The sequence below is a fragment of the Mustela nivalis genome (assembly GCF_964662115.1).
Source record: "Mustela nivalis genome assembly, chromosome: 13".
Classification (NCBI taxonomy): Eukaryota; Metazoa; Chordata; class Mammalia; order Carnivora; family Mustelidae; genus Mustela; species Mustela nivalis.
Window position 1 is genome coordinate 79,529,582 of NC_139032.1, and position 14,267 is coordinate 79,543,848.

The 14,267-nt window shown below is 45.3% G+C and overlaps 1 protein-coding gene across 12 annotated transcripts in view; it reads right to left on the reverse strand.

Annotated features, from left to right (window-relative positions):
- The window catches only part of CDK5RAP2 (CDK5 regulatory subunit associated protein 2), a 169,251-nt gene that overhangs the window by 101,701 nt on the left and 53,283 nt on the right, over positions 1-14,267 (reverse strand). For all 12 annotated transcript variants that reach the window (XM_082694995.1, XM_082694991.1, XM_082694990.1 and 9 more), the window contains one exon: positions 7,621-7,839. In XM_082694995.1, the coding sequence (XP_082551121.1) occupies positions 7,621-7,839 (219 nt within the window). The remainder of the gene's footprint in view (positions 1-7,620; positions 7,840-14,267) is intronic.

Below are 14,267 nucleotides of genomic sequence, written 5' to 3' on the forward strand. Positions count from 1 at the left end.
AACCCAGTGATGTAAGAATTTCCAGAATTAGTATGAGATAGTGGTGTTCGGGCAGCGTTCTGTGGAGCCTGGCTGCCCCTGGGGGCTGCAGCGGAGGCGGGACACCGTGGGGACAAGGCGCCAGGCCTTCCCCTCCCATCTCCCTGAGCAGCTCTGCTTTCAGGTTTCCTCTTCAGGAGAGTCATATTTGAACAAAGAATCCCTATGATCAAACAAACAAACAAACAGAAACCACTGGGATGAGACCGTGCTCGCACAGACAGAGCTCTAACAAGCACAGGTCTACTGCGTGCTGCTGGCGTGAGGACGGTGAGGACTGACCCAGAAGTTCCGGGCAGGGAGCTCAGGGTGGCTTTCAGCAGAAAGGAGCGAGGCTCACACTGGGCAGGGCTCAAGGCCCAGCTGGGTCACTTAGCCACCAGGCACCACACCTCTCTAAATCCCCACCTGACATGTGACAGACCATTCCTGCCCTCTCCACCAGCCCACCCGCTATGCCCCCTTGTGCCGGGCTCATTCATGCCTCCCCAGGGGCCCTCCTCTGACCAGGAATGCAGTTTTATGCTCGCCATCCAACCTGCCCCCCAGCAAATAGCTACTGACCCTTCAAGCTTCAGCTCCAATCCACCTCCTCTGTGAACCTTCCCTCCCCCCCTCCCACCCCTCCCACGCTTAGCAAGTTCCAGGCTCTGTGCTTCCAAAGTGTTTGGCCCATCCCCCTACTTGCACTTATCATGCTATATTTTAATGAGCTTTTTGTCTGTGTTCCTAGTCTATCTCTCGGCCAGATTCCTTCAGAGACTGTGCCTGATTTGATTCAGTCCTGTACTCCCAGTGCCCAGGACAGAGCCCGGCACAGAAATTATAAAGAAGCAGAGATAAGGGAAAGCCTCCAGAAAGACGACAGCAATTTCACGTGGAGACTGATGGGAACAGCCTTTTAAAGCAGCTTCCACGGCTGCCCCATGCACGAGCCACTGAGATACTACAGAATCTGTCACTCGAAACGGGTTCTGCCTCCCTTCCTAGAGGGATCAATCAGCTGGAAAGGAACAGACTAGCACTTTCTTCAGAGGAGAGGGGAGTGCGTGAATCAAGGAAGAAATTTACAGCTTTGTTGATTTGGCTGGTAACTGGGCAAACCACATTTACTAGTCAACAGTGTCCATTAGATCCTAGCGGGCAGTGGTTTGTCATTCAAAGTCCCGAGCCAGCATCTGCCAGGCAATTAAAAGCAGGAAAGGAGGAAAGGAGTCCGATCCACGGAGCACCCAGGAATCAGAGGACGCACTTTCTCGTGCACTAAGTTGTATAATTCATTCATTCCTCCTAAAGAAGGTATAATCAACCCCATTGTAGGGGAGGAAAACCTGAGTTTAGAGGGGTTAAGCCACTGACCTAAAGGCTTGGAGCTGAGTGTCTGCTGAAGCGGAGATTCAAACCCCAATCTGGCCCTGTTGCCCACTGCTCCAAAGACACCAGTTCAAACTGTCAATTTCTCCTTCCCAGGGCAGGGGCATCGTCACCATCACCAAAACAGCACCGATCCATCAATCAGCTAAGGTGTGGCAGGTATTACGTTCATAACTGCTTTCCCCATCTCAGATCATCCCCACAACTAAGTTCTGATTTTCTAACGAGAAACAGGCACCATCATTTGAAAAGGCAAAGTTACTGGCTCACAGTCCAACAGTCAACCAGTGACAGACCAGGACTCAAGGCCAGTTTGACCCGAGTCTCTGCACTCAGCCTCTCTTAAGAGTGACTGGAAATGCCAAGGCAGAACTTCCGCCAGCACAGATCCACAAGGACTCCCATTCAGACTCTTCATACCTGATTAAACCAAAAACAAGGCAAGGGGAGCTCTGACCCTTGGTAAGAATCACACGACCTCAGGTCTGTGGTCCCAGGCCTGCCCTACCAGCTTACAGACACTGACTCCAAACGCCATGTTTTGACTATGGATCACCAGAGATGCTCTGAACGCTGTCACAATCTTGTCTGGAGCTATCCATCAACAAACACATGTGAAACCAGAGGGGTTCAGGATGAACTACCCTGAAATTAAACCAGCTCTTGTCAAAGCACATGGGATTAGCCAGCTGGGTGACGGGTACAACTTTAATTAGATTTTTGGATTTTAGCCAGCAAATGCATCCCCACAGAGCTAAGTGCCCAGGTACTGAAGCACACGCTTGTCAGAATAGCGGACGACAGGTCTTGAAACAGATGAGAGCATTATGAGACAGTCTGGGGAATACAGCTAAACCAATGTCTCATATACGCTGCTTCTATAAAGCAGAAGAAAAAGACTAGCACTTGCTCCTCTCCCCACCCACCCCGAGTAGCATATAGAATGCCTAAACCAGAAAGAGCAAATCTAAAATAAAGGTTTACCTCTATCACTTTCCACCAAATGTGCACTCACACACACACACACACGCACACACACATGCACACGCACACATACGTACATACTAAAAAGGAGAGCCTTAAGTCACTGGAGCCAAACAATGCATTAAAGTCAAGGTGTGAGGGCAGGGATGTGACAGCCTGAGCAGCATTCCTGTTAAAAACCACACAAACCGCAACACGTTCAACATCACCGTTAGGACACCGACTTGGGAATACCAGGTTTGTTGCTGGTTTGTTGCAAGGGCCTCCTGAATGTCCTTGTGGGGATGTGGGTCCCTCTGGTGACAAGGAGGTAAAATACAAGAAAAGGGATCTATCCGAGAGACCCTCACGTTTGGACCTTTCCAGCTGTAGAAAGATCTCCCAGGTAAAAACCAAAGCTTGTATTCACCAGGGCCTACCGACAATGCCCATACCACTGCAAGTACGCCACAAATGTCCCCTGGATAAACAAATGAATGACTGCAAAGGATACCACATGCTGAGTCAGCTGGCATTAGATCGCCGCAATCCGAGGCAATGGGAACGAGCAGGCTGCTCATGGCCCAACCCCACTGTGCCCGGGCACCATCAGACACGGTGGACTCCCACGCCCCAGCCACAAGATGCCCGTTCACATAGGAGCTGTCTCCCTCCGGAGAGATTAGCAGCACACACAACGGACCAGGCAAGAAGGCTCTCCGGCAGGAACAAAGGATGGTCTGACAGCACCCAGAAAATGACCGGTTGGCTGACCATCAGAAAGGATCCAGGGAATGCTAAAACAACAACAACTGGCATGTGTGCCAGTGGCCTCCCTGCAGGGCTCATCCATAAACAGGGCTGCAACACTGCTGAGTTGGTAGTTCTTGTCCAGGAAACAAGAATAACGGGAAATGGCCAGACACTGTCCCCCAGACTGAAAACCATACTCCTTACAAGCTCATGGACCTGGGTGGCACAGACGGGGCCACAACACTGCTCACACTGCAGGCGGTGCAGGCAAAGGCTCTGTCCTGCTCCCAGAACCTTCCAGCAGCCCTCCGGAGGGGCACTGCCCTTGGGCCGGAGGGCCAGCCAAAGCTCTCCTTTTACCTTAACCTGCTCATCTTCAGACACTGGAGACCCTGTAACCGAATGTCCCTGTTTATTTTCGCTGTCAGGAGCCACCAGCTGAATTTCAGTCCCCGTCTTTGGGAGGGGGCTGGGTTCCACAGCATGCGTTTCTCCTTGCTCACTCTGCTTCCATTTCCCTCGCCACCCTTGTTTTTCTTGATCTGAATGCCTTCACCTTTATTTTTAATCTCATTTACATGACTTCCCATAAACCTCTGAAAATGTTTTTGTAACATCAAAAGGAATAAATTATAATCTTTAAAGTTCCAAGTAATACTTCAGAATACCTCAAATCGGGCATTTTGTTTTGTTTCCCCAAAAATACCATATGTTCTCACACCTCTGTGCCTTTGCCCGCCGTACAAAACCCTCTGCTCCCTTGCCTATCGATTAACCTTTATTTAACTCAAGCTTCAGGACCAGTTCACAAGTTCCTTTCCCCAAAAGCCTTCTCTGACTCTGCACGCCACTTCCCGGCTCCGTGTTTCCAGGGTGCTCCGTTCACACTGCTATCATGGAACTGCCCCAGGCCCAGCAGAGGGCCTGCACAGTGCTCAGTGTTGCTGAATGCATGTGTGGATTCCTTTCCTCTGCCAGGGCAGAAATAGAGGCACTAGGGGAGCCTGGCTGGCTCAGCTGGCTAAGCACCCAACTCCTGATTTTGGCTCAGGTCATCTCAGGGTCCTGCAATCAAGCCCTACCTTAGGCCCCATCTTTGCATTTATCCTGACACCATAAGGCAAACCACCACCCACGATGTTCCTCAGTCGCTGAACAAGCCAGCACCCCAATGTCCGGGGTGAAACATTCCTATGAGATGGACACAGCCATAGTCTTAGACCGTCACCAGAATGTAAGCAGATGTAGTGCAGACACAAAAGGAAAGAAGCCATGGCCAAATCATCTTACCAGAAACACAGATGACCTGAGGTTCAAAAGGAGTTGCAAGGAGAGGCAAGTAAGCATTCAGAGTGGATAGTGGCGGCTTTGGTCTGGGTAACTGCTCATCCCTCCCAAACATGCGTTTCTAGAGGAGGCTGTCCATGATGGAACTCACATGTCAGAAGACACACTTCTGACAAAGAATGGGTATGCGACCCACATCGGGCCTCGGGCCGTCCTGACAGGGACCCAGTGGGGGCAACGGAGTGTGAAAGTCCTCCCTCCTCTTATGTAATAAACCAGAAATATGTGACCCCAGCAGGACACCAACAGTGGTCCCACCGCCCGGAACTGGAGTAAGGAGATGCGAGACAAAGTAGCCAGTGCCCAGAGACCGAGCTTCGGTCCCAGCAGTGCCCCAGTCTCTGTCCCTCCTGCACTGCAGTCACACAAGACGAGAATCTGCTCTTTTTACCTACGTTTCTTCTGCCGGTTTCTGTCACTGGTGGAAAATAACAAAAGCAAAAACCCTCCCACCCACAGTACTCTTGACCCCAAGCACTGTCACATTCCCCTTACTTTCTTCACCAAACATTTTCCACCAAATTTTCCACAATTTTCCACCAAAAATGTTTCCACAATTTTCCACAAATTTCCCTCCTTACAAAGATGTGTACGCATTACAGAGGAATACAGTCAGCTGTCAACAACAGCCCAACATTATCCCAGAAGCACCAAGGTTTACATGAATAAGTGAATGACGGAACCACCAAACAATGTCTGACACCAGAGGGACAGGTAAGTGAACTACAGCCTGTCTCCTTGATGTAATATTATACAGCCATTTCAAATGTTTACCAAGAATAAGTTATAATGTAAAACAATCACATATTTGATATAGATATAGATATATAGATACATGTATATCCCCAATCCAAATTCTACTGAATGAACCTTTTTCTAATGACAGTGGGGGTGAAGAGGACGAGCTATGAACTTATCCAGCAGTAAGGGTGTAAGACCAGCCTATGAAAACGGCACCTCCATCAAGGGGCCATCTGGCCAGTCTTTTCTTTACCTCCTCCATTCAGCACTCTACTCAAACCTTTCTCCTCTCGCTCAACTCAAGTGTCACCTCCTAGAAGGTTTCCCGACTACCGCGTCCCATCAGGATCTTTTGCACTGACTCCACAGATTTTAAGCGGCTTTTGCATTTTGTCACGTATAACATCGCCATTGTCCTTAGAAAAGAGAAAATTTTCAGAGGTCACGTCTTATACTTCCATCAATATCTAAATCAGAGACACGTGGGTGTTCAATAACATATGGGAAACATATTTTAATAATGTGTAGTAAACTGCTACACTCCCAGATCGCTGGTGGCAGAATAAATTGGGCCAGCCCATTGGGCAAATAATTTGGCAACATGATTAACTAGTATAAAATATTTGTGCCATCTGACCTAGTAAACTCACTCAAATCCTAGGAACTTCAAGGAAAAATGCCTTTAGGCCCGAAGATGATGTTGTAGCATCATTTAAACCAAGGTGTCCGAGAGAGTGGGAAATCCAGCAAAGCATGTGAACTGTATTCAACAAACAGCGTGCCCCATTCAACACGACCATTCTGGAGGCCGCACGACATGGAAAGACGCCCATGATGCAAGTAAGGGGTCAAAGAACACAGAAGCGTAGTCAGCCTCTCACTAGATTAGGGGCCTAGTTGTACCAGGTTTGAAGGGTGACACTGAAAACCAGGAAGAGCTACCGTGTTATTAGGGTGGTGGGTGATGTTTTATTTTTAATGGTCTATTTATATTTAATGATATATTTAATGGTAGGTGATGTTTTATTTCTCTAAATTTCCATTACCATTCCCTTAATGTTCATTAATATTTTGTATTTCAATTCTCGTGTCAGTGTTAGCGTTAGGATTTCAAGCAGGGGATCCTGACCTCCCTGCCCAGAGCAGGCTCTGGAGAACTAAACTGTAGTCCCCAGAGGTTCCCTTTGAGAACTCTTCTCTAAGGACTCTATCCACTGGAGGTCCTCTGCCAGCCCAGGGTGCCTATGCAAGTTACTCATAGCATGTCCACAATCACTCAGGCTCAGGCCCTCCCCACCTCCCTGCACCAAGGCTGTGCATCTGAACGTGACTCTTGGGATGCTGAATACTTCAGTTTAAACACAATAGAAATTTTCTTTTCTTTTTTCTTTTTTTTTTTAAGATTTATTTATTTATTTGAGAGAGAGTACAAGCAGGGAGAGGGCCAGAGGGAGAGGAAGAGAGAAAACCCTCAAGCAGACCCCCTGCTGAGCACAGAGTCTAAAGTAGGACTTGATCCTTGATCCCAGGACCCTGAGATCATGACCTGAGCCAAAATCAAGAGTTAGACACTTGGAGCACTTGAGTGGCTTTGTCGGTTAAGGAACTGGCTCTCGATTTTGGCTCTCTCTCTCTCCCCCTTCCACGACTCACTCTAAATAAATAAACAAATAAATAAAATCTTGTAAAAATTAAAAATGAAAAACTAAAGAGTTGGACATTTAATTGACTGAGCCACTGAGGTGCCCCTATAATATAAATTTTTAAAGATAAACTATTTTTTGCCTGCCAGATCCAGAGAGAAATTTTTAAATGCTAACATCCAATGCTGAATGAACAGTCTTTTAAACAGGACAAACCTGGTATAATCCTTCTGGGAAACAATTTGAGTACACCTATAAAATAATGTTTAAAATATTCATACTCTTTGACCCAATAATTATGCCTTTATCAGGAAATAATCAATGTTAAAAATATTTAGATGCAAGGACATTTGCTATTGCATTTGTTATAAGGCAAAAAAAAAAAAAAAAAAGTGTGACAACCTAAATGTTCTACCATAAGGGACTAAATAAACTGTAGCACGTCCAAGTGATGAAATACTAACACTTGCACCAAAAAACAAACATAAGTTTTTGAAGAATACTCAGAACATGGCAACACACCAAAAAGAGAATATGGAATTAATAAAGCATTTGCAAAACCGCATTTCCAGGCTGATACCAATAATGTATATGTATGGGTGTGTGCACATGCATGTGAGACAGAGAATTTCATGATGAGATGATGTGAAATATTTTTTCCTTTACACTTTCCAGATTTTTCTAAGTCTTGTGAAGACATCTCCCTCAAACCAGAAACAGCTATCAAGAGCCGCAGCCCGACCACGCCACTGCTGCTCACGTGAATGGTGTGGTCGCTTCTGCTCCTCTCACGACGGGCTTCCTCCAAGTCCTTCTCCAGCCTCTCCCTCTCCTGCTGCAGAGTGCTCAGCTCCTGGGTGACTTTCTTAATGTTCCTTCGCAGTCTGTGGTTCTCTGCACTCTTGCTGAGGTTTTCGGAGTTCAGCTGTGCGAGAAGGGCTGCCTTCTCTAACAGAGCAGCCTCATAATTTTCAGACCCCTACAAGAGGAGGGAGACAGTGGAAATGAGCTGATTTCTGTACCACACTAAACACACCAAGAAATCTCTGCTCCTTCTTCACCTTGGGGTCGGCGGAAGGGAGCTAAGAAACGAAAAGAAAGGGGCACCTGGGTGGCTTAGTGGGTTAAGCCTCTGCCCTCGGCTCAGGTCATAATCTCAGGGTCCTGCGATCAAGTCCCGCATCGGCATCGGGCTCTCTGCTCAGCAGGAAGCCTGCTTTCCCCTCTCTCTGCCTGCCTCTATGCCTACTTGTAATACCTCTCTGTCAAATAAATAAATAAAATCTTTAAAAAAAAAAACAAACAAACAAAAAGAAAAAGATTAACATAAACAACCTCCAGGACCCAAAGCACAAATACTAAGAAGATTCTAAAATAACACAGAGTGATGATTATGTTATCATGTTGATGTTACAATGCTGACATTAAGAGGGGAAAAGGCTACAATTGTGTAAAAAAAGTGTTTTCTTTTTCTTTTTTAAAAAGACTACAAGGGGGGCGCCTGGGTGGCTCAGTGGGTTAAGCCGCTGCCTTCGGCTCAGGTCATGATCTCAGGGTCCTGGGATCGAGCCCCGCATCGGGCTGTTTGGCGGGGAGCCTGCTTCCCCCTCTCTCTCTGCCTGTCTTCTGCCTACTTGTGATCTCTCTCTATCAAATAAATAGATAAAAATCTTTAAAAAAAAAAAAAAGGACTACAAGGAAAAACGCAGCCGTTCAGAAACCGTCTTTAGTGAGGTGGGTACATGGGTGATTTTCTTCTTTCACTTCTTTCAGATTTTCTAAGGCTACCGAGCATGGTACTTTTGTAATCATAACAAAACAAAAAAAAAAAACAAAAAAAAAAAACTTCAAGGGACGCCTGGGTGGCTCAGTGGGTTAAGCAGCTGCCTTCGGCTCAGGTCATGATCCCGGCGTCCTGGGATCGAATCCCACATCGGGCTCCTTGCTCAGCAGGGAGCCTGCTTCTCCCTTTGCCTCTGCCTGCCACTCTGCCTGTGCTCTCTCTCTCTCTCTCTCTCTCTCTCTCCTTCTCTGACAAATAAATAAATAAAATCTTTTTTAAAAATTACTAAAAAAAAAAGAAAAACTTCAAGTTATTTATAAAAGGTAGAACACAAAGAGCGCTATCTGACGAGCAGAGGCAGATTCAAGGACTGGCAATGCTCCCAGACATTAGAGCAGCCTGGACCCACAGTCATCAGCATGGCAGTCCCATGGCCACCTCGAGTGGCCATAAATTCAGCAGAGTCCAAGGGTTAATTGTGTCCAGAACATTCTTACTTCATTAACACACAGTTTAGTAGAAAATACATACGTGATTATCAAGCATTTGAAAAAATAGTGTAACTCACCAATAATCAAAAAGAGCCAATTAAAATATGCTTTCATTTAACAAGATGGTTTTAATGAGAATATCCAGTGCCGGCAAACTTACTATGAAGCAACACAATTAATATTAACATTACAAGAGCTGACCAAGCATCCAGAAGCCAAGAAACATATTGGCAAGAATGTAAATTAATGTAACTCTCTACGGACAGAATATATACGTCAAGTGTGCGTGTACAGGATAGGTGTTCACACTCATCCCAATGATTTGGCTCCCAGGATTGAATCTCAGGGGAAGAATCCAAAATATGAAAAAAAGCCTTACGTACACAGTCATCCATCACAGATTTACTGTAACAGGAAAAACTAAGAACCTAAACCGATAACAGGAGGATATTCCAAGTCACAACATGGCATGAAAAAAACAGAAGATTAAACTGTAAATGCTCTAAAAAAATAAAATCTATGCATAGGAGAAAGACGAGGGGGAAAAAAGCCTCAAAATGTTAACAGCATGGCTGGGCGATCTCCTGATTCCCCTTTTTTCCTTCTTTCTAGTCTCCCAAAAGAAAATTCGAAACACATATATTACTTATAATCAGGAGAAAATAAAGTTTTTTTTAAACATCTGATCTTTGGATTAGACAAAGGCTCATGGTTAAAAATTCAAAAGCAAGGGACCACAACTCGGGCTGTGGGGTAAACAGACCGGCTCCAGGCTCCTGGTCTTTCCAGGAGATCCAGCTTCACCACCAATGCTGGTTAAGTCCTAGTTGTTAGGAGACGTGGGCTACAGCCACCGTCAATTCCCGAGAGGGGAGGCCCGGCCATCCCCTATTTGCACACTGCTACTTAAGACCTAGCAACAGGGACTGAGGGGGAACCCAATTCACATTTCAAAGTCGGTTTTGCAGAAGCTTCCATTTTATTTTCCTTTAAAATAAAAAATAAGAAGAAGAAGAAGATTTTATTTATTTAGTTGAGAGAGAGAGCACACATGCAAGAGAGAGTGAGTACATGAGCAGACGAAGGGGCAGAGGGAGAAGGAGAAGCAGGCTTCCTGCTGAGCAGGGAGCCAGAGGACACAGGGCTTGATCCCAGGACCCAGGGATCATGATCTGAACTGAAGGCAGGTGCTTCACCAACTGAGCCTCCCCGGCACCCCTAAAATCAAAATTTTAAAAAAGAGTGGGAAACCAAGGTCACGAGACCTAAAAAGTAAAAAATCCGGGGCAATGCTTATTTATAAAAACTCAAAAAACAGCTTCCCCCTCTCTCTCTGTCTACTTGTGATCTCTGTCTGTCAGATAAATAAATAAAATCTTTAAAAAAAAAAAAACTAAAAAACAAAAGAATACAAGAAAAACTCCCATCTTGAGCCATTTTTATGTTACATTTTATTAAGCACGGATTATGTATGAGGAGCTAAACCAGGCACTTTTGTACACACTGTAGTTCCACTCCTCATACCAACTCTACGAAGTACACATTACTGTCCCTATCTAAGCCACAGAGGCTCAGAACTGCTAAGTGACGAGTCTGTCATCAGACCATAATTGATTAAATCTGGGACTCTCTCCACAGCACTACACTGCCGTGCCCGTTCCAGGGAAGATTCCAATTAACACCAATAAACTAGTAAGAATTAAAACAAGAAGACTGAATTCAAAGAGGGGAAGGCTAGAGCCAGGAACACCAATTAGGAGCCTGTTAAACACAGGCCAGCCATGGTGACAATTAAAATAATAGTTATCATAAAGTGATGGACATTCTGTGGGTTATCGCATAAATGATGATGATAGAGCTTCTTTTAGAAAGTTCAAATTCATACTCATACCATAAAGATACTTTCCATTTCTGTTTTCCTTAAGTGGCCCTCTTAAGTGCCCAGAGACACTCTGAAAAGTTTTGTACTTTTCCTGCATGACACCCTGCTTTCGGAACTCCTGTCATCAGAGGGGGGGCTTACAAACAGGCAGCAAAATGTTTGGTGTCATTAAACCTAGTCAGAAACTCAAGGCCAAACATTACATGAGCCAAACCACGTTTGGCTCCATTCCCCACGGTGCGGAAACATGATGAGTCTAACAGAGAGAGAGTCACAGAGCCCAGGGTTCAAAGCCCGGTTCCAGCCATGTCGCTTAGGAGGAGTTGACTTTTCTGCTCCTCAGCTTCCTTGTCTGCGAAATCTCTGTTTCATGGGCGGTCGTGAAGATGAAACATGACACCAAAAGTTCCGTGTCTGGGAGTGCGGGATCAATAAATCTAGTTCCTATTCTCCAGCACATGCATGATCTTCCATTCCCAGCCAAGAGACACTACGGAGAGTCTCCTCCAACTAAAAGCTATCTGCACAACACCGTGAAGAGAGGGCTTGCGAAACCGACCACAGTATCTGCTCTATGTTCATGCCGGAAGATGATACTACCCAACTTAAGGAAGACTTGACAACATTTACTGAGTTACACCCTATGCCCAGGTGCCCCGTCTTGTGTAATCCTTGTGAGGATTACGGGATCTAAGTGTGATTATCCGGATTTTACGATGTGTAAGCAGGTTGGGAGAGCTCAAAGATCTGGCCCATGGCTACAGCAGTAGTGAGGAGCAGAGCCAAGATTCAAACACATGTCCCACCCACATCCCCCCACCTAAAAACAATGCGGCACATACATACAGAGGCCTACATGTGGCTGTTCAAAAAGATTGTTGTTTAAGGGGCACCTGGGTGGTTCAGAGAGCTAAGTGTCTGCCTTCAGCTCAGGTCATGACCCCACATCCTGGAATCAAGTCCCGCATTAGGCTCCCTGCTCAGTGGAGAATCTACTTCTCCCTCTCCCCGTGCCTGCCGCCACTCTGCCTACTTGTGCTCTCTCTGTCAAATAATAAATAAAACCTTTAAAAAAAAAAAAAAAAGGCTGTTTAAAGAGCATTGGGATAAAACACACACATGAGTGCACGTAAAACTGCAGAAATCTGAGTAAAAAGCAGGGATTGCACCAAGGCCGATGCCCTGGTTGTAATATTGTTATTAAAGTTAGGGATGAGGTCACCTTTGGGAGAACCAGGTAAAGAGTATACAGAAACCAACTGCATGTGAATCTACAATCATTTCAAAATGAAAATTTTGAAAACAGAGTGGCAGATCTATATATACTGTTATGATAAAAATATTCGATGAAAGGGGTGCCTGGGTGGCTCAGTGGGGTAAAGCCTCTGCCTTCGGCTCAGGTCATGATCCCAGGGTCCTGGGATCGAGCCCCGCCCACATTGGGCTCTCTGCTCAGCGGAGAGACTGCTTCCCTTCCTCTCTCCCTGCCTGCCTCTCTGCTTGCTTGTGATCTCTGTCTGTCAAATAAATAAATAAAATCTTTAAAAATAAATAAATACATAATTTAAAAAAAGAATATTCAATGAAAAAAAGTTTATAGAACAGCATAGATCTGATCCTTCTACTTTCTCAAAGTCTGTATGTCTGCATAAATATGCACTGAAAGTGTCAAGGTATTAATAGTGAACATCTTTGACACGAGTTTATTGGTGACACCTATCCACCTCTTCCCATAGTTTTAAGTATTTTATAAATTCCTACAACGTGCAATTTTACTTTTATAGCTGAGGAGGGTGGGGAGGAGAACAAAATGCACAGGTATGCCCCACTTTTCAAAAGTTCACATTACGCCACTTTGTCTTATAAAAGACCTACAATAGCACCTGTTTTCGCTAACCAGGAGAAATCAGAAGAGGATTCGCACTTTCATGAGAAAAGGCACCCAGTCACACTCACAGACACACACAGTGATTCAGTGGTCGTCAGATGAGAAGGGGGTGGAGAGAGGGGCAAAAAAGAATGGGGTTAGTAAAAGGTACACACCTCCAGTTATACAACAGGTCACAAGGAGGTAATGCCAACACAGAGAACACAGTAACACTGTAACAACTATATGTGGTGACAGGCGGCAGCTAGATTTACTATGACCACTTCGTAATACATATAGACATTGAATCACTATGTTGTCCATGTGAAACTAATATAATACTGTGTGTCAACTACACGTCAATAAAAAAAAAAAAAAAATTAAGTGAAAAGGGCATTCCGCCTTTGTCTGGCAGTGAGCCTTTACCCACCGAGCTCCTACACGGCATCCCAACCACACCTCTGAACTGCGAAGTCTTGGGAGTTTCTGTGCTTTATCTTGATTTATTTTGTTTATCTCTTAGCAAGATGATGTGTCCTAAAAGGTCAGAAAAGCCTCAAAAAGAGAAGTTGTTTTTGGATCTGAGAAATGCTCAAAAATTTTCCCATGCAAATCAATGGTAATTACTTCTTTGCTTTACGCCATTTTGGCTAATAAAGATTTCATACGGAAGCTCTACTTTTGGATAGCGGGGGAAACCTGTATTTCCCATTTGAAATTACATAATTTTCAATGGGTCTAGACATAGCAGCAAGCACCCCACACGGCGGCCTTCACAGAGGCTACTGTCTCCCTGGTTACCAAGGAGTATGGGCCCCGCCCTTTGGGAGCCTTTTGGCGCCAATCCCAGTCAAGGTGTAAAAGGCTGGTTCAAATGTCTAACTAGGGTAAATTGTAACTCGATTGGTCACCTAGCATCACTGTGGAGTTTCCTGTGTGTGTTACAATCTCATTAGCCACCTGTGCGTGGCCAGGCCCGACCGCATGGCCTTTGCCCTTAAAAGCTAGTCTGTGAAACAGAGAAGGGTCGCCCTCTCTTGGAAGAGGTGCGGCCCCGAACATTCGGTTCGATTCTTGATGCTTGGCGCGAAATAAAGCTTTGCTTCACCTTCGCTTTGTATCAGTCTCGCTCCTTTAATCATGGACCCATTATTGGGACATAACAGTTGTCTCAGTGTCAGGCTTAATGCCAACCCTGTGAACTTCGGCTGTTCTATTCAATCTGCAATTAGTTCAGATCACATGCATCCCCAAAAGGTCCTACTATGTGGAAGAAAATGCATTTTAAAGGGCCTCTGCAACATTCAAATGTAGACCTTATAATGGAACAGCCAATATAACCAAACCACGGGCATTTACTCACACACTCAAACACACACAATCA